Here is an 18,460-nt window from a genome sequence, read left to right as displayed (position 1 = left end):
TCCGTACTTTAGGAAAACAAACACACCGGCATGTAGTGCAGGAGTTGGCATCTGGATGCTAAATTGACCTCCATCCATTCCAGACCGTCATTCCAGACCAATTCCCAGGCTCTGAACGGCTAAGCAGTTAAAATCCTCACTTTCAAAACTACAGCAGCTGGTAACCTCAGTTCTCAAATACGTGCAGAATGTTGTTAAGATCATAGGCAATGCAACACTGTGAACCTCACCCCACCCCGTCATGACTATTTCAAAAAAATGTCGTTGGCCATTAAGGTTGAAAGCTCTTGAGATTTGCGTCTAAAAATCTGATCCTGGTTACTCCACTAAAAGTAAATTTATATAAAGAGGGTTCATTTAAGATTGAGCTGTAAGAGGGATGGAATAATAAAACACGAAACACGAATCCATAGCAGGGGTAAAAGAGGAGAGGTCAGCATGTACTGCTAGAGTATGAGTTGATATTACTGCCCTATAAATACCCTAAAAACCTGGACACAGTAGGTGTCTGTGGACCTGTTTTCTAGTAAATGCAGAATCGCTGACCTACAGTGTGTGTAGCTGTGTATTATGAATGCGTGCATCCAAATCGTATCACTTACATTTGTAGAAATAATTATGTGCAAACCATGTGTTTCTTTAGAGGCGGACGCATATCACAGCTAATAATTGATTTTATATTCAGTTTGTCTCTTCCAGCAATAATGGAAATGACATAATCGAGATAAAAGGATTATTCTGTAATTTTTTTCTAATGTGAGTAAGGTAAACCACGACATTTTGGATTTAGATTTTGAGCGAGAAACAAGAATAAAAAATAAAAAAAAGAAAAGAAAATTGACAAATTCTAACTTTAAAAAGTGCTGACGTCTTGGTGACGTCAATATTGACCAAAATAATAATTTTTTAACTTTAATTACGTAGTCTTGCTGCTTTTGTTCCACTGCTGTGTTGTGTTGCGTGCCTCTCAAATTTGTGGAAGTCTGCTTCCGGAGGACCAGATCACAGAACGGAGGAAAGGTGGAGGAATGAGAGCAAAAAATGAATGTTGTGCAGTGGGCCGCAAATAACTGGCCTAAGGACATCAACAGGACTGGAGTGGAGTCGGAGATGGAGAAGAGAGCGAGAGGAGGCAAAACAAAAGAGGGGCGAGTGTTAAGGATATGAAAGTGGAAGGAATAAAGAGTGACATGGACTGAGGGGAGGAGGAGATCATGCATGCGTAAACAAATACTCTGTGCTTGTCCCAGAGTGCTTTAAAGATTTTTTTTTTTTCCTCAATGGCGTCAGTTGGAGCGATGGGGAAGTGTCGTGTGTGTGTACACAGACGCACATGCGTTGTTCTTTTATTCTATTTTCCTCTTCACCCAGATGTCCACACAGCAAGGTCCAGATGGCTTGGATGTCCTCTATACTGGAGAGCTTTATACACACAAACACAGACAAAGCAGCATGGCCATGTTTTTCTCCCTCTCAGAGGGAAGATTAACTCTCCTCATTAGGGCTCCCTCAGCCTCTCCACCTCTCGCCTGACACTCTCCTCCCCCTCCCTTTCCTGTTGGCTTGACTCATCCTCATTGGCTGCTTTTATCAGGACCACTGCTGAGTGGATCGCCGTGACTACAGGACACGGGAGCAGGGAGGAGGTGGGATGGGTTGATGTTGCCACGGTAATAGAAGAGGCGACCCCTCGCCAAATCATCGAGTGGGGAAAAAAAAGTGGAAGCGTGTGGAAAGCGGGTTAGAGGGTTAGGGCTCGAAAGGAGAGGAGGGGGGAAAAACAATAACAACAGGCGAGGGATTAGGCATCGACCGAGCAATCAGGAAGTCCATTTAGGACAAAGCAGAGTCCAAAATGCTCCCAGACTTCAGTCGGCATCGTTAGAGCCGAGCCGCCGGAATGAATAAAAAGCACACAAAGAAGGAAGGAGCTAATTCAGGTGAAAAATGAAAGACGTCACCCGGACGACCGCTGCCACTGCTTGCTGTGATTTTTCACTGTCGATGAGTAAGAGGAGGTAAGCTGGTCATGGTAGTGCCTGGGGCATGGAAATGGAAACGGAGAGCGCCGTCGCTGGATATGAGGAGCATGCGTCAGCATTAAGGCAGGGTGAACAAGAGTCAGAGAGAGAGAGAGAGAGAGAGGCAAGCAGTGACAGCAGAGATGAGCACAACTGAGCACGAGAGAGAGATTGAGGTTAGAAGCTGATGTGAGGATACAAGCGGAGCCTGTTAGACTTTTCACCTTCTGTGCCACACCTTGGCTTCATCCTCCTAACACTCCCTCCTCTTGACTGCAGCAGCTCCCAGGACCCAGGCTGGAATTTCATTGTCTGAGGGACAATAATCATCACTGAATGATTTCTGAATGATCATTTTCACACCCCAGAAGCTTCTTAATGCTGCTGACATATGAAAAGGACAGACCGTTCAAGAGGATTGCCTTCTGTATATCTTCTCAAAAGAGGAGCTACTCCTGCCTGCACTAGCTGAATTGAGTTATTCATTCTGTATTAAGAATTATTGTTTGCAGATTATCAGCACAATTACACTTCTGAAAACTGTTTCCATGAAGATCAGCAGCTTTGTTTTCAGAGACTAGTCAGTTCCTGTCACAAAGGTGTGAAAATGAAGAACTCATTGTCCGTCCATTTTAAACGAATGCTGACTCAACCTAAACGATGAAGACAATGAAGGTGGTATTACTGGATGCAGGAGTGACAGCAGAGTTAGCAGAGTAATAAGACGTATTGTGCCAGGCGTTGCGGAATAATGCAACGCCGCTCCGTGAACGACGCCCAGAATATCGCACTTGTCTTCCTGCATGGACGTCGAAGTGAGCTGACTGACCGACTGAGTGTGTGGGCTACTCACTGGACTGGAGCAGCAGCTATTTGAGGACACACAGCACCCGAACAGGTACCGGCTGGGTCTCAGAACTCTACCATGGGGGAGACGGCAGAATACCAGAGACTGCAGGAGACGACAGAGTCGGATTACCAAAGGCTGCCTAGCGATGATGAAGAGGTAAAGCTGTACAGTTCCCTTTATTTGACAGTAGTAGGTAATAGTAGGTAATGGACTAATTTCAGCCGGCAGTATGAACCTGGGAAAGGGAAATGAAATGATGATTTATGGTTTCGTAGGTGTCTCTGTATTTAAAATCATTGCCATTGTGAGCATGTATCTTGTCTTGTTCAGTGTCACATTGGCCGTGTCATGTCCACAACACTTTGGTGAATGTACACAGCTGTTTTCCTGTGACATGACTTTCACTCCTCAGTCAGTGTCGGGCCGGGTTTCCCGACATTTAACCATCCTTTTTCCCTTTGTGTCAGTTTGCGTACTGATGGATTAGCAGCACCCGATCAGGTGGTCAAGGTGGTCCATCATTTTTAGTGTTAAATAATGTGGAAAATTTATAAGCTTTTTGTTTTTCTTCCCTCAAACAGACTCTTTGACACGTCAGAGCATAAGGGGTAAAAAAAGACAGGTGTAAATACTGGATGCCGTTAAGTTTACTTTAGTTTCAGTGGCATTGCTTGTGCTTGTTCATTGTCACACTATCCCGGCTTGCTGAAACACAATATTACAACGGCCATTGTTCTTAGTAACACCTGTGGCAAGACATACGTCTGCTGAGGGGAAAAAAGTCTGGTTGGATTGTGCAAACATAACTCCACTTCATAGATCTCCCTAAGTGCTCATTCATCTGTCAGACAGTACTACCTCTTTTACCCATGTATGTCAGTAGCGCCCTGCTCAGCCACCACGTACCCACGCACGGCACTTCTCGCCCACACACGAGGCGAGTTATTGCATGCAGAGCCATGAGGTCACTGATGAAGTGCTGCAGAATGAGGTTGGTGAGAGGCAAACTATGACATTTTATACCCTCCCACCTATTCTGCAAAGCCACACACAAACACACGCACACTATTTCACAAATGCTGTGAAGGCCCGACTTTTTTATATTTTGTTTGGCTTTTAGGCTGGCCATTTAATTTCCACATCAAACCATTATGAAGCATCTCTGTCGCCTTTTTTTTAATGTTTTCGCCATCAGAAGAAAGTGTGTAGAATCACTGAAAACGGAGCTAGATACATAAATTCACCAGGTCGGTAATTCACTGTTTTACCCTTTTTTTGTAGAGCTGTTGTAAACTGAATAGTTTCAACAGTCTGCAAGTGCATTAGATGTCAGGGGTGTGTGTTGCTGTCATGTTTAGGCTGGAATAGATAATTTAAAATTCAGATTTGGCTTAAAAAACAAGAAAAAACTGTCTGGTGTGAAATATACAATGTTGATAGTTTGGTCTTGGCTGTATTTTCAGTGTGATTAAAATGTGGCTAAAGCAGTTATTACTGGTAACTAAAACTAATTTTGAAAAAACAGATAAAAGTACAATAAAAGTAAAAATTGGACTTAAAAAACCCTGAAACGTATTGTGAATAATAATAAATAAACAAAACAATACAGTTTTATTTATATAGCACATTTAAAAACCCGAAGGCACACCAAAGTGCTTCACAGTAATACGGAGAAACAACATAAGTCAATAACAGAGTACAGATCGGGCACTAGCACAGACAGAATGGAGGCACTAATAGACCAGAAGAGTTAAGTAAAATAGGTGTCAAACCTCAATACAGGAGGAAGGTCAGATCGTGAATACAAAATATCTACTAAGAAGATAAAAACAGCAGTAAAATTAATAATAAAATAATACATTTAATAAAAAGTTTAAAAAGGGTATTAACTGGTCAGGAAAGCCAGGTTAAATAAGTATGCTTTCAATCTTGATTTAAAGGATTGGACAGAGTCGGAGGCACGAATAGAAGCAGGGAGGCTATTCCAAAGATTGGGTGCAGCTGAGGCAAAGGCACGATCGCCTCTGCTCTTCAGTCTAAACTTAGGTCTAAAACATACGGGAAATGTTAAGTCTTTGTTCATTTGGTCAAATTTGTTCTTTGTAACTATTTATATATAAAATATTTGAAACTGGGATATGTAAGCTGCCTACACAATGTTTCTTTTTGTATTTCTTTTTATACAATTTTTACTGTAATGTGTATTCTAGAATTCTTAAAGTTAGACTGTAACAAAGTAAACAAAATAAATATCAAAAACTAATAAAAGCTTAACTGAAATGTGTAATTTCTACCATTAATTGTAAAAATGAAACAAGAAAAAAAGAAATTAATTCAAAATTTTAAAAACAAATCAAAATTTAAACAAAAAACTAAACACAAATTGAAAATATGTAAAAAACTGCCTGAACAGAGTGATTTCACTATTGGTGAGAATTACAATTTGAACTTTTTCAAAATGAAGGATGTAATTTTTTATGTATTTATTTATTTTTTTACTAATTTACTTATTATGCTTGTTTAAACATTTTATGGTAGCTCGTGTTTAAATTGAATTGTGTTCAAATTTGACTCACTACTGCTGCTACTTAAAGCAACGCCCTGCCCTGGTCTTCCCCGGCATGTACTGGGTTTCAGCCCTCCGGGACCTGCTGTTGATAAGCAAATATAGGGAGAAGATAAATGAATGTGTAGATCTATGCGGCAGTTTAAATGTCATACTGTCCTGTGTGTGTTGAGGATCTGTGTGCTAGTTGAGCAGAGTTGAACCGATGGACGCTGCAGCTGTTGTGCTCTGTTTGGGGCTGAATCAGATCAGTCTCCTTCCACAGCTGCAGCTTTGTGCTGAATACAGCGGTTTTTCTAGGGTTAGCTTTCAGCGCCACAGCCTGCAGCTGCCTCATCTTATTCTGAAACTGGCTGAAAAACACTTAAGGGTAGATGTATCGGCGTGTATGGAAAATACTAGAAATACTTATTGTGTTATTAGAGTGACCATTTTATTCTCCACACAGATATGTTATGGATGTTTTTCCCCTTGTGGAGGATGAAGGGATTAGCGGGCAAGCCTTATCTGAAAATGATGAATTTGTGTCGGCCATGAGTATGGCTGGGCATCCTCTGTGTTTGGAATAATATGAATGTAATAAATAATTTCTTTTGTTTGAGCTACCTGCTGTGATAGATTTTGGGTTCAATCATTTCATTCATGATATTTGATATTTATTTTAATGGCCCCTCCTTCTCCCTCTTAACCTGTTTTAAGGGATGAAAGGAAGGATTGCTCAGTATGGGTGTAATTCATTGTTTTGTGGGGGTTGTTTTTACAGTCTGGCATTATGCATATTAGGTCAAGCTACCAAAACAACATTTGTTGACAAAACACAGCACATATGTTCCTGAAAACTGGAAGTGATGACCTGGAAGCAGGCCACTGGCATCCAGAGCTCTCATCTTTCTCATAATCGGTTCATGGGCACATTAACGCCCACAGCCTCATACCGCCTCTCCCCTCCTGACTTTGTGAGTGATGAGTTCCTGTGGACGGTAAAGGGATTTAAGGAAAACGTAAAAGCCAGACCTTGGGAGATAGTTGCTATCTGTGACATCAGGAATGATGGATCTCTGTGTGTCTGTGCATGCTGTCCTCTGTCAGAGGCATTGTTTTTGTGTGTTTGTGTAGATATTGTGCTAGCACAGTTTCCAAAAAGATTAATGTAGTTCTACTACTCCTCCTTCTTCACTCTGCATTTTTGGCACCCGGCCCCCAAACCGCAGATTGATGTTTTGTTACCAAAATGTTGGAACTCAGTTTAGAAATACACTGGTGCCCAGTAAGCTAGCTTAATTCCCAACATAGTGCCTCAGGATGAATCCAGTCGGTGTGCATGCCTTTGCACGCCTTCCTGTATACAGTGAGCATCATATTACAGAATCTACAAGTGTGTGTGTGTGTGTGTGTGTGTATGTATGTATGTGTGTGTACACCTGTTTAGACATCTTTGTGGGGACCAACAGCCACTAGTCAGCACAAAGTGCCTGTCCTCACGAGTTTGAAGGCATTTTAAAGACTCAAAATGTAGTTTTAGTGTCACAGTTACAATTAGGTTGTGGTTAGGTGGAGGCTAGTGTTAGGCAAACATTTTTGATGGTTAGGGTTAGGGTAAGCGGCTGGGGAAACATTATGTCAATTAGATGTCCTCACTAAGATATCAAAATGAGAATGTGTGTGTGCATGTGTGCATGTGTGTTTCAGCACTGTAACATAATAGAGCTCACAGCCTTTTGTTCTTCATAATCTTATTAGCTAGAAAGGTCCTAATCTGATGTCTGGTCATGATAATATAATCTTCACGGTCAAACATTTAACTTGGGCTTTATAGTATTAGTGTCCTTTTGTAAAGCCACTCAGTCAGACTACTTTCTGCATGCATGCGAGGTCAGATAGCAGTCTTAATGTAAGGCTAGTAGCAGTAAATCTTTAAAAAGAAAAAAAAATCTAAACAGTTTTATCTAATTGAATAAATTTCATTGATCTTGATAAACGGGTGACATTTAGCCTATCCGCAAATGAGTTGCTGTGCAGATCAGCACCTGAGCTGCGGGCTTATACATTCATATTTCCTGCATATCGTATTTCCTTTTGTATTCTGGTTTTGGTGCAATTTGATGTGGCCATGCTAGTGTTGTTCCTAGAAAATTAGACATGTACTTCCTCCAGGGTCGTCACCACAGGTGATCAGGTTATTGTGATGTGATATATGTAGGTCTTGTGTGGAAAAAGATGCCATGTAAAAGTTTATTTAGCTAACTTTCACTTTCTACTTTAGCTTTATTACCATGAACATTGCACAGTGGTGTATTTTGAACCAAACTATGGCGTAAACCAAACCTCAGTCAAACCAAACAGACAGTGAAAACTGAGAAAAAAAAAATCAAGAAAATCAACCAGTTATCAACTGACATTAGGTGTTTACTAAACTATCAGCAACTGATTTTATATCAACTGATGAATGAAAATTAAAAAGATAAAGAAGAGATGGGGGAAAAAAACATCTGATGAGTGTTGATGTTGCATAGATTGTTCACCAGAGGGCACTCTGCAACTTTGCTATGGCACCAAGCATGTATGGACGCCCAACCAACCAGTTGATCTGAGCAGTGTAAATGAGTAAGCAACTGCACAAAATAAGTGTGATGGAAATCTGTTTGTTTTGTTTGTATGAGGGGGAAAAAAATACTGGCCAATATATCAAAATATCACATTTAAGTCACTAAATATTGGTATTGTTTGACATAAATGCCATCACTATAGTCATATTGTGACTTACTGTAACTACACGGTAATGCATAGCGCCCTGGTTTTAAATGTTATCTGGTTCTGATTTTAAAAAAATGACCATAGTTTTCATCCAATTCATCCAAACTGAGATTTCAGCTTGTTAACTTGAAATTTTGAGGTACCTAAATTGAAATTTCAAGATATTTACAATTTGGACTTTTCTTCACTTTCAACATTTGAATCCTAATTAACTCTTGACCTTATTAGGTGAGACTTTTCTCGTTATTTCAGCAAGCCAAAAAAAAAAATTGATAATACATTTTTGTCTTAATCACCAGCCACTAGTTGTCAAGACACCTCGAGGCATGGTAAAATGGGCTGTTTTTCTCTGAGGACTAGTTGGATTTTGTTGCCACTGGTAATAAACTGGCCCCACATAACCAGAATGGCAACTGATAAAAGTTTGTGTGAGTAGTGAAACCCTTCATATTAAGATTTGGTTCCCCCTAGTGGTCATATGGCAACAATACATATTGACTTATGTTAATCGTATTGCTCTAATCTCCTTAGTCAGGAGGCAGCTGACGGCTCTCTGACACATTCCTTCCACTGATTTCTAACAAAGCATCAGCTGAACTTGGATATTTGATGGTACTCTACACAAACGCTGCATTATCACACACACAGCTTCAGTTTCACTAAACTGCCACACTGGTGTCGCCATATTTCCTCTTCTTTTTATCCCGGCCTATCTCTTTATTTTTTTTTAAATTCTTTAATTACAAAAATGTAATTAATAATGAGTCCTGTTTGAAGTGGTTTAAAGCTATTGTTTTGTTCACCTTCATTACTGTTAATCAATCCAACACACACACACACACACACACACACACACACACACACACACACACAAGGAACTGATAATTGTTCAGTGTTGTTCCTTTTGATGAATTAATGGAACACATTTTTAAAAAATCCAGTTATGTTAGTAACGTCCTTCTTTGTCCTGCTGCTGATTTTCAGGAATGTGGGCTATTTCATAACATCTGTTTCACAGTCTTGTGAGTTACATAAGTGCTCCAAAGCAAACATTACTTCCTTATTCATCATATCACTGAGGCTAACTTTACTGTGACCAATTCTATATTGGTATCTATTAAAATACATCAGCTCACAGCTGGCTGATGCAAAAATCTGAATAGTCTAGGGAGGTAGTTATGATATTAATGGGTCTACGTAATCCTTATGATTCTGGATGCTTGACTCATATAGTAACTATAATATACTTTAATGCAATGCTGTCAAACAAAAGCAATAGAGACTTTGTAAACTAAGAAATCCAAACGGACGGCATTGGGAATTTTAGGCTGTTCTACTTAAATAAAAAAGTTTGGTATCCTTAGTCGGCTTGTGTTAAGGTGATGACCATGAGCTGCAACTTTCCACCTGTGTGGGGGCTTTGTGGATTTATTTAATTACACATCACGTTACATCCGAATTTCCAGCAGGATACAGTAGGCCATGTTCTCTTAAAGTTTTGCCTGATGTCATTCGGATCCCTCTCCATGTGGGCAAGGGGCACAGTAAAGAAACTCCAATGTGGATATCATCAGCTAGCACACTGTTCCCTGTGTTGATGACAGTATGGCCTGCCTTTGCCTGGCTGACTTCATTGAATCTATTATAACGTCGCTCTAAAGTGAGGGAATTTGTTCACTTACACATTACAGTTAAAAATAATAATTTTTAAAAATCAAAACATTCGAATAAAGTCTGGCATTTGGACAGCTGATTAAAGTACACAAACTACACAAATAAATTGGTATGCAAACTCATGCTGCACAGCATCACCCGACTATCACAAATGCCTGTTTTCCCATCTCTGATTAAACTCCAATACTTCATGATCAAACATGAAGTATTGGAGTTTTTATTTCCACCCCATAGCACCTCTGCCTGCTCACCTTCTGTCCACCCTTAGTCTGGTAAACACAAAACTTCCTAATTCAAAGCAGAAGTGTGTGGTAGTAAATGAAAGCGAGAGTGAGACGAGGGAGCATTATAAAAAACAAACTCTAGTGAAAAGGGAACAGCTAAGTCAAAGTGTGGATTGATGGGTAGACTTATGAAAAACAGCACAGCGAGCGAAAGAAGGGGGAGGAGGAGTGGCGAAATCGGAAAGGCAAAAGTTGAATAATATCTGCCTGCGGAGGCAGATGTGGCTTATTGCTGCCATTGGTCTGAAAAACAGCCGCTACGGGTTTGTTTATAGTCAGCGTGGTGGAAGAGAGATAACATTTTTAGAGGATTAGAGGCAGGAAATAAAAGGCAGTACCAAATAAAGAAGAAAATGCAAGAGTTTGGCCAGATCCTCAGGGATAAAGAGGAGGGACAGAAGGAGGCATGGGAGTGAAAGAGAAGGGATTAATGATGGAGTGAAGGATGGGGAGGAAAAGCGCAAAAAAGACGTCACAGTGACAAAAAAGGAGTGTGCGAGTTTACCGCGGTTAAGTGACCTGAGCAGGTCTTGTGTAATCATAATTATAATCATGTGGTTTTTTTTCCTTCACTATTACTGTAAACTATTAGTCATCCACTAACAGATATCTGTAAACCTGTTTTGCACATTGTGTGGTTCATACCTCAGAAATTATTCATACACTATTTCATTGTCTGAATGATCCTGGTGGTTAATGATTGGTGCTTGAAGTATGCTTCTGGGTTTGTTAAGAAGATACTCTTACACAATGCGCTGGTTATAAGTGATTTAAGATCATAACAAATAGATGTAAAATGAAACTTGAAAAAAGATATAGTAGGAAAATCTACTGTTAAATCATAGAGATATTGATTGCCATTCAACAATAGATTTCAGTGACAGTTGAAAAAATATTACACTAAGCAGGTTGGGAAATTCTGCAAGGCAACAGAGGGAGAAGCTGAAAGAGCGCTTGGTGTGTGTGTGTGTGTGTGTGTGTGTGTGTGTGTGTGTGTGTGTGTGTGTGTCTTTGGAAGGTTGCATCACAGGAAACAAGCTCCCCGTCCTGCAGTTGAATGTGACCCTTTGGCCCCTGGATCAAATGCTCCTCCGGGCTGAATACCATGAAGCCTCTGTCCTCTGCACCACGCTCTGCTCTGCACTGCACGGACGGCAGGAGGAGGAGGGTGGGAGGAGGAGGGTGGGGGCTGGGGGGTCAGGACAGATAGGGTGAGGAGTGGAGTTGCAGGAGGGGGCAGGATAAAGGGGTAGAGAAAATTTGGCTGATGCAGAAGTGAGAATTATAAAGAGTCAACATGAAGCTCAAGCACATATGCTACCTGTAAACAAATGCAGACTGGCCCCCCTCCCTCCCCCCGCAGGCAGACATGCATGTTTTTAAAGCCTAAAAAGTGGAGCCGGAGACGCCGACTCTGGCTCGTCTGTTTGTGCTGCCGAGGGGATTGAATCGGGCAGAAGACGCTCCTATTTTTAGTCCCATGCGCGATGGAGGGATCGAAAAGCAAACAGACAGTATATGCACAGGCAAAGCAGAGAGAGCGAGACGGGGGGAGAGAGAGAGAGAGAGAGAGGCAGTGAAAGGAAGGGAGGAAGAAGGAGTGACTTATTTGTGAAGTTCTGCAAGTTTGGATGACTGGCTCATTGCTGTCTGAGGAGGGCACATGGCTGGACTTGGGCAGAGGGCAGAGCTGGGAGGCTTTCTCTGCTAGAAGCAGCAGCTTCCATTCGCTCTCCAGCCTTCTTTCCTAATATTACAAGCCAGTTTGAGTTCTCTTCTGCATTCTTAAGTGCTACATAAATGCCTCTTTGACTTCTTGTGGGGAGCTGAAGCAGTAGAAGGGGCTTAGAGGAGGATTGCCCCGCCATGGAATGCTGTAGATTTGCGTGCAGGGTTTCAGGAAGTTTTTCTTCCCCCTCTCGGGTTCATAGGTTTGGGTCCGGATCCAAAAAGTGTGTGCGCTTCTTAGAATTCCCTCAGAGATTCAAACCAGGGGTGCTGTGGCTCTGGTAATGATTTAAAGGACAAGCAGCAACCACGGGCCATTTAAACGTGTATGCACTTTATTTGCACCTACATTCATCCCAGACGAAGGAATTCAGGATGCGACGCTTTGACAAGCTGAAAAAGACATTCCCCTTCCTGGCACGCTTTCACGTATATCGAGTAAGTCTGCTCTGCTGGATTGTCTACTCTCCATATTCCACTGAGGGGATATCTTCTTTAGCATGACATGGATGCTTGTAACTATAGTCAGAGTCATGTGGTTTAATCAGTTGTTAGAATACATGAATCATGAATATGGTATGGTGGAGGTCAGTTGTCTGTAACTCTCCGTGTGTGTGTGTGTGTGTGTGTGTGTGTGTGTGTGTGTGTGTGTGTGTGTGTGTGTGGACTCTCCAGCTGGTCTGAGGCTCTCCTCTGGGATGGTTGTTATTGCAGCAGGATGTGAGAGCAGAACCGATTTAACACAGGACATGATTTTGGCCAGAAGGTGTAGGGGTGTGTGTGTGTGTGTGTGTGTGTGTCTGTGTACGTGTACGTGCGCCTGTGTGAATATCAGCACCACCTTGAGGAATTCGTTCAGGCCAAAAGCATTTCTCAGCAGGGACACCATGTTGTTTCTCTGCATCTAAATTCCTGCATCCCTCATTCATTTCTCTTTGTTTTCCTGCCTGTTTGCTTGTTTTCAATATTTTTTGAAGTAAACACTAAGCTTGGACAGTTTAGTGCAAACAGGCTTAGCTTCTTAATCTGCCAGCATTTCATGATGCTTCTTTAAAATATGGTGAAATGAAGGAAACTATATAGATCACTAGTTATGGATTTCTAGCCCTGGTTGGATTCCTCAGAGTCTTAACAGAAGTCATTTCTAACGGTTGGGATGCAGCATTTCTTTCAAGTTTAACCTCACATCTTAAAATGTACTTTTTCTGCTTCCTACTTTAGGAGAAGTTAAGCCCCTGATGATGTTTTACATGAACTAAATAAAGGAAGGACCCTGTTTTGTTTGGAGAAAGTATAATTTGATGATCTCAGATGGTGAAGATTCAGGGTGTATCAAAAAGAATCACCTTAATTCAAAAGGCTATATGTTTCAAAGTAATGGACGAAGAAGCTTGTGGTAAATCCTAAAATGCATGTAAAGTTTTACATACAAAACTTGCATCGTTTACAAGTGCTCAGTGTGTCCCCAACCAGGTACACGGCACACATCAATACGATAACTCGTCCCAACAACCACGTGAATCTTTTAAGTCCTCGCTTTCTACCAGTACATGTTTCAACCGTTACCAGTAAACAGCTGCGGATTTAAAGCACTTTAAAGTCAGGTGATTTTTTTTGATACACCCTGTATAAAGCTCTTTCTTAACCACCTATATTAATTGTATCAAAGCTTATTTCTATGAAGGTGTCTCAGGAAAAAAAACCCCAACATGCCTTAATGGGTTTATAATTTGGTTGCTTGTGGGCCGACAAATAGAAGCGCTTCATCTCCTTGATTTTGACCCCTCATGCCTCAAATGACACTGCCATGAAATGAGGCCCAAGAGAAAGCTGACTTGCGTCTTTGGCACTGTCCAGAGAAATAGCATTCTTTCTTCAGCGCTGACTGCTGCTGGGGAAGATTGTAAAGGATGAGGTGGGCTTGTTTTCATGGAAAAATGAAAGGATTAAATGAAAAATCATTTGTTTCTTGTTTGGGAAAACTTTTGCGTCAAACTCTTAATAGCACGTCTGCCACTGGCACAGCTTAACCCGCAGTGGACCAGCCAAAAGGGCCGTTGGATCATCTTTCTCAGGATAAGAGTCAGGCATGATGTAGCAAAATGCAAAATATGGAGATGGATTCAAATGACAGCAGCTCTAGTTAATCCTAAAACCACAGGCACTACTGTCACTGGAGACGCGAGAATGTTTCCTGGCTTACCAGTGTAGGTAGTTAATTGTCTGGCTGTACTGTTTTACTTCTTGTTTTCAACAAACAGGAGGATTTCAAAGATAACTTCAAAGAATGTTCTCAAAGTGGGACTTTAAGTGGACTCCTGTGGTTTCAAAAAGACAGCTGACCCATTTTTATGGTTATAGGAATGAATCTGTATCAGGATACAAACATCTGCCATAACCATTGGGGACTGAGCCCTCCCAGTAAATTGACCTCAGTCAGACCTCACATCTAAAATTCCTGGAAAATACAGAACAGCTCACTCTGAAAAGACATAGTAGATTTAGGGATAGATTTAGGGATTAGTCATATACAGGCTTTATTTTATGGCCCACCATTAGAAGTGTGTGTGTGTGTGTGTGTGTGTGTGTGTGTGTGTGTGTGTGTGTGTGTGTGTGTATGTGTATGTGTGTGTGTGTGATCTTGAGCTTCTCAGGCCAGAGTCATTAAGTAATAGGAAATGACCTCTAACCAAGTCCCTCAGGAAGTTTAAATGGCAGCGAGCAAGGAAGCAGTGACCTTTGTGACACTGTTCTCTGGACCTCGTAACCTCGCCTTTGCCAGCACAGGAAGTTCCTCATTCGCCGAGTCTAAATACTAATCAGTGGAGTGACCCCTCCAGCCAGAGCACCCATCGTAAAGTTTTGTCTGCCTTTATGTGCGGATTAGGAATGTTTCTCTTTTTCCGTGTGTGTGTTGTTTAGCTTGGTTTACAGGTTTACTTCCTTAAAGTTCTGAGCAGGTGTGGCTGTTCTCCAGCAAAGCTGTTTACTGTCTTGACTCTAAATTGAACTTGCATCAGTTTGACACGATAGTCCTGTGAAGAAGCCCATCAAGATTTAGGTTTCTGGTTACGTTAAATGGATGATTTTTGTTTTTACGTTAAAGATTGATGGGCTGACTCGGTGTTGTGTGAGGAATTGCGGTGAAACCGTTTCGGGGCCATGTTTGGTTTTTCACTGACACGTTTGGACGTCAGTTTTGCATAATTATTTCTTGTATCGCTCTTCTTGTTTTTTGTTTTTTTTGGCACATTCATGTCTGAGCAGTCTACAGCAAGTCAGCCAAAAACAACTTTCTTTGTTTTGAGCTTCAGTTAATTGAAGACTAAGTGGTTTGTTGATCCCACAGTGACATCAAATTGCAGTGAAAATGACTGTTTTCATTGTTTTTATCCTTTGATAAGTAGCTTATGCTATGCTTGCCGCTTTAGCCCCCTTGATCTTGAGTTTGTGACTTGATTTTTATAAGCAATAGGCTGTTAATGATTTAGTTAAGAGGGAACTGGCTCTGAGCTCAGTTTCCTCTCTTTCTCTGTTTGTTGCTGACTGACTTCCTTTTTGAGTGTATTTTACGGATTTTGGAGCATGCATCGGGAAAAGTGTTGAATGACTATTGAATGGGCTTAACTCCTCTGTGTGTGTCTTTGTATTTTTATCAGAAACTGGGCAGCAGCATGCAATGTGAGGAAGGGACGGAATGGTTGCTGGAACTGCTGATGGAAGTGCAGCTGCAGCAGTACTTCTTACGGATCCGAGATGACCTTAATGTCACGCGGCTGTCGCACTTTGACTACGTCAAGAATGAAGACCTGGAGAAAATCGGCATGGGTCGACCTGGTGAGACACAGTACCTGTGTGTTTTTGTCAGTGAGTGAATGAGAGAACCGCAGTTTTGTTTTGCCAAAGAAGCTCATCCAGATGTTCATTTGGCATGTCTCTCTTGTGTGTTTAAATTTGTAGTCTTACTAGTGGCTTCCAGTGTTAGATACTTTTAGTATAAATGTTCCTTATTCAAAGGAAAAATCCTACGGACTTTATCTCCTCTTTGTCCAATGATTTGTGACCTAAAAATGAACTACATCCCCATCAGCTTCAGTTTGACTTTTAGTTTTAGTGCTAATTAGCAAATGTTGTAACTCTTTCATGCTAAATTCAGATGCTGAATATATTTGACATACATTATAAGTCTTAAAATATTGATGTTGGCACTGCCTTTGTTACCAGGCTGTAGACTGTAGAAGTAGATATTAGCTTTTAGCTCAGAGCAGTGGTTTAGTGTCGCTAGATATCTGAAAGCATGGCTGTTGTTTAGTGGCTTGTTTTTATCAACTCTTTCAAGACTGGAAATGAGCATGAGACACAGAATTTCTGATTTCAAACTATGACTTCATAAAATCATTATTGACTATCTTCTCTGCTCATGTGTTATAATTCCTAATAAAGCTGTACTGGCCTTTCATAGCTTAATGAGCAATTTTTATATTTATGATGACTTTTATTCTCTGTATGCATCTATACATAGCCTTAAGTATGACTCTTGTGTTCAGTAATGGCACTGTGTCATTTGGCTCACCCTTGATGTTGCTTGAACAAATCCTGCGTCACTAATGCACTTAATGTCATTACAAAGTCACAATTTGTAATTAGGTACAGTGAGAGTGGATATTAAAGTGTCAGATCTTTTGTCTGCGGTGTGTATAAAGTGGATCACAGCAGAATTGTTCTAAATCCAGTTACCGAAGCCCTCAGGGCCTGTGCTTCACAGCCGCTTAAGACTAATTACACCCACTTCGCATGCTCATATATTCCCTCACATGTCTCTCCACTGCACAGCTCACTGCTCTCTGGGGTTTTAATATCTTTTCTTCTTCCTCCTTCCCTTTGCTTTTTGCTCTTAGTCTCATTTCATATCAAAGCTGGGTGTTTGGTTTTCTTCCTGTTGTGGTAAATGTGTTGAAATTCATTATGGCATACCCTTCTTTTGCTCAGATTGCTCCTGATGGATCCTTAAGCAGTTGCAGTCCACATTTGAATGACTTGCCACTGACCCATTGCCGCTTTTTGTTTCTTCTTGACCGCAGGGCAGAGAAGGCTGTGGGAGGCCGTGAAAAGGAGGAAAGCCATGTGCAAGCGCAAGTCCTGGATGAGCAAGGTGACAGACATAGACGAGCACAGCGCGCATCAGAACTCAGTATGGTGCACGGTATATTTGGCAGTATGTCGCCACTGTGGAATCCGTCTGGGTGTAACAGTGTGGATACATGACCACAGTAACCTGCGCCCTCCGCGCAGATATGATCAGCACCCCCTGAATGAATTCTGGCATCATTACGTTGTAATCTGAGGGAAAGATGTTAACATAGTCGTATGTGCTTAAAAGCAGCCTTTAACTTAATACTGCCTGTTAGTAGTGCAGAGGTTTTAAATCGACCACAAACATCCGTGATTGTGGTGAGGTGTGAATTGTCAAATGTTTGCATGTGTCGTTAAGAGAAAATTTCCTTTACTGAATCAATTAGCACATTGTTTTTTCTAGACCTGCGACGATTATAGGAGAGTTTATTATTTTTTATATAAAAAGTAATTTTTCTCCAGAGGACACACGAGGAGGGCGAGTGAGTCCATATTCAGATATAAACATACACACATTTGCAAGGCTATTTTTGCTAGGACATTCATTTACATTGCATTCCCTAGTTCCTAACCCTAAACTGAACCATGCCAGGTTAACTGCCTTAGCCTAACCTAAGCCTAATCCTAACCTTAAACTTAAGTCTTGGCCCATAAAAAGGCCCTTTTAAGCAAGGACCAGCTAAAAAGACCTAATTTTCCAAAATGTCCTCAGTGTAAGGCTCCAAAACTGAAAGTAGTTCTCATAAAGATAGTGGGACACACACACACACACACACACACACACACACACACACACACACACACACACACACATCCCGTCACAGCCGGCTGAGGAAGCAGATTACTCTATCTGAGGATAGTGCCAGAGGCGGAAGCAGACAGGTGTAATTATAGATGGCAAACACCGTCCTGTGAGAACCACGGCTACACACAGCCAACACATGCGCACCCACACAACTGTGACGGCTTCTCCTCAGTATTCCTTCTCGACGGTTAATTCCTTTGAGTATTTGAATCAGCACGTGTGTTACATACCTCGCAGTTTTTGTGTCTTTTAATTACCCTTTGACTCTTTTATTAAAGGAAAGTGAAGAAGTAACTTAACGCAAAAAAGCTCTGTCTCTTTAAGGGGAATTTAATAAGACAGCATTTTGTGAATGCAGCTTGAGCCGAATCTGTGTGTCACCGACTCTTATGACTCCACTCGTGTGTGATTGTGTGTGTTTATGGGTCTGTGTGTGCGCGCCATAGTCAGAATTATTTGAATATCCAGCCCTCTATTTGAAACGAACTAACCCACACCGTGACCACACAGAGGTGGTATCGTTCAAAAAAGGTCTGCAGCATTATGTCATGTCTGGTCCAGTGTGAATGTGAAACCACATACCGCTTGCTACTGTTTATATCCAGCCAGTCAAATATGTTTGGCACCAGATATTCATTGACACCT

General features: G+C 41.3%; 1 protein-coding gene across 6 annotated transcripts in view; it reads left to right on the top strand.

Annotated features, from left to right (window-relative positions):
* tnk2b (tyrosine kinase, non-receptor, 2b) overlaps nt 1–18,460 on the top strand; it is a 57,943-nt gene that overhangs the window by 23,649 nt on the left and 15,834 nt on the right. For 2 of the 6 annotated variants that reach the window (XM_025900625.1, XM_025900626.1), the window contains exons 3-4: nt 15,537–15,714; nt 16,959–17,029. In XM_025900625.1, coding sequence (XP_025756410.1) covers nt 15,552–15,714; nt 16,959–17,029 — 234 coding nt within the window. In that variant the 5' untranslated portion in view covers nt 15,537–15,551. Of the gene's footprint in view, nt 1–1,641; nt 3,028–11,785; nt 12,316–15,536; nt 15,715–16,958; nt 17,030–18,460 lie in introns of those variants that run through there. The other 4 variants (XM_005458090.4, XM_005458091.4, XM_025900623.1 and 1 more) reach the window with 4 other exon arrangements.

This window comes from Oreochromis niloticus, linkage group LG18, assembly GCF_001858045.2.
Source record: "Oreochromis niloticus isolate F11D_XX linkage group LG18, O_niloticus_UMD_NMBU, whole genome shotgun sequence".
In the NCBI taxonomy this organism is placed as follows: Eukaryota; Metazoa; Chordata; class Actinopteri; order Cichliformes; family Cichlidae; genus Oreochromis; species Oreochromis niloticus.
The sequence above is the reverse complement of the archived record's forward strand: the minus strand, read 5'-3'. Positions and strand labels throughout refer to the sequence as shown.